Raw genomic sequence first — 2,271 nt, forward strand, 5'->3', positions numbered from 1 at the left:
CACCAAGGACCCTAGCTCTGCCCCACTACGCCCCTCCCAGTCCTGCCAGCGGCCACCTCTGGGACGGAGGGGAACCCGGCGGCCCCCACGGAAGGAACCGGAGGCTCAGCTCTGTCCCCGCGTCCCCCCACCACGCTCCCACCACAGGGACTCACATTTGAGCAGCTGCAGCTGGGTGCCGCCCTTCTTGTGCAGGTAGCCGGCCTTGGCCACGCCCCCGGGCATGGTCAGCAGGTTCTGGGCACCGATGGCCTTCATGGGGACAGGCCAGTGCATCTCCTCGGCCGCCATGAAGCTGCAGTGACAGCAGAGATGTCTCAGCCAGGGGTGGGGATAGCAGGGGCACCACCAAGGTCCTGAGGTCGCGTGAAGGCTCAGGGCAGGAGGGTGAGAAGGCTGCCTTCCGAAGGCCCAGGCTTCCGGGGGGGACCCGGAGACAGGGCGCCTGGCCGCTTGGTCAGCCCCTGGCCCATCTGGCCACATACGGGGCACCCAGGGACCCTGAGAGCTGAGGGTGCTCTTTCATCGTCACTGGTTCACTCAGCTCTCACCTACTGAGCTCAAGGCCCCTGGAGGCTGGGGACAGAAGGAATTCAGGAAACCACCAGCGCAGGAAAGTCAGGCCTCAGGCCATAACCACCCAAGGATAAGTCCCAGGTGAGTCTATAAGGGCCCGCCCTAGACAGGAGATTCAGGGAGGACTCCCAGGAGGAGGTCTGGAGTCATAGCCTGAAGGAGGGAGTTAAAGAGGTTCGGGGCTGGGGCAGGCCCTGGGCACCCTCTACACCAGCTCCGACCTTCAGCAGGGAGGGACATGGCTCCTAGATGCCCACTCTCCACTCCTACCTGCCCTTAGCTGGCTTCTGTCTATCCCTTTCTTTTTTTCTTATTATTTTTGTTTTATTATTGATTTTAGAAAGAGAGGAAGGGGGAAGAGAGAGAGAAAGAAATATCGATTTCTTGTTCTACTTACTTATGCACTCATTCATTATTTGATTCTTGTAAATGCTCTCACCAGGGATCTAACCCACAACCTTGGCATATCAGGACCACACTCTAGCCAACTGAGCTACCGGGCCAGGGACTGCCCATCCTTTCCTTCGGGCCCTGACCAGAAAGCAGAAAAGCAGGTAGCTACCAGCCCCCCAGCTCCTGGGTCAGGCAACCCAGGTTCCTTCCCTGGCTCGGCCTTCCAGGGGATCCTTCAGCCTCAGTTGCTGGGGCTGTAAAATGGGAGGACAGCGCAGATGCAGCTTGGCACACAGCACACCCTCACTCCAGCAGGGACCATACAGGACATGGTCCCAGGTGTTATAAACAGACATGCGCAGAGCAGGGACGATGGGCCAGGTACAGACGCGCACAGGGCAGAAAGCCCCAGATGCCTGGCAGGGGGCAGAACTGGGAAAACAAGACCCTCGCCCCAGGGTAGCCTCTCCTCCCCTCGCTGATCACTGGTCAGGCTGTGTAGACCCTGACCTTTCCCTCCCCCAAGATAACATCTGGGCCTCGGTTGTAAGTCAGCTCCAGGCCCAGGAAAGCAGCAAAACCAGACAAGTGACACGTGGCTGCCTCAGGACCAGCCATTGAGTAATGACCCTGCCCTGGAGCCGACCAATTAGAGGAGACCATGACCTAGAACAGGGGTCCTCAAACTACGGCCCATCCTGGGGTGTTTTTGCGGCTGTGCATAGGAATTTGTTCATAGTTTTGTTTTTGTTTTTTTTAATATATTTTATTGAATTTTTACAGAGAAGAAGGGAGAGGGATAGAGAGCCAGAAACATCGATGAGAGAGATCGATCAGCTGCCTCCTGCAGGCCCCCCAGTAGGGATGTGCCCGCAACCAAGGTACTTGCCCTTGACCGGAATCCAACCCGGGACCCTTGAGTCCACAGGCCCACGCTCTATCCACTGAGCCAAGCCGGTTCGGCCATAGTTTTTTTTTTAAAACTATAGTCCGGCCCTCCAACGGTCTGAGGGACAGTTCACTGTCCCCTGTTTAAAAGTTTGAGGACCCCTGGCCTAGAAAGGGCACCCCTGCAGGGCTGATGGTATTCCAGCAGACCCTCCCCGAGACCTCCCCTAAGATCCCCCAGCAAGAGGGGACAGCTCAGGGCCACGGAAGTCCCTGGGGACAGGCAGGCTGGTTTTTAGTGGTGACTCCGCACCGCCGCAGGGCTGTTATAACTGTCCCGTGGCCCCGCGGGAACGGCTTCCCCACCCCGGGTGGGTCCCCCGCCCCTGTTCCCGTCGGGGTCAGGCCGGCGCC

At 58.5% G+C, this 2,271-nt stretch overlaps 1 protein-coding gene across 1 annotated transcript in view; it reads right to left on the bottom strand.

Moving 5' to 3' along the window:
* Nucleotides 1-2,271, bottom strand: part of SH3BP2 (SH3-domain binding protein 2) — a 35,082-nt gene that overhangs the window by 11,943 nt on the left and 20,868 nt on the right. Inside the window, exon 3 of the mRNA XM_015561568.1 lies at nucleotides 156-295. Within this exon, the coding sequence (XP_015417054.1) occupies nucleotides 156-295 (140 nt within the window). The remainder of the gene's footprint in view (nucleotides 1-155; nucleotides 296-2,271) is intronic.

The sequence above is a fragment of the Myotis davidii genome, unplaced genomic scaffold (genome assembly GCF_000327345.1).
Source record: "Myotis davidii unplaced genomic scaffold, ASM32734v1 scaffold937, whole genome shotgun sequence".
In the NCBI taxonomy this organism is placed as follows: Eukaryota; Metazoa; Chordata; class Mammalia; order Chiroptera; family Vespertilionidae; genus Myotis; species Myotis davidii.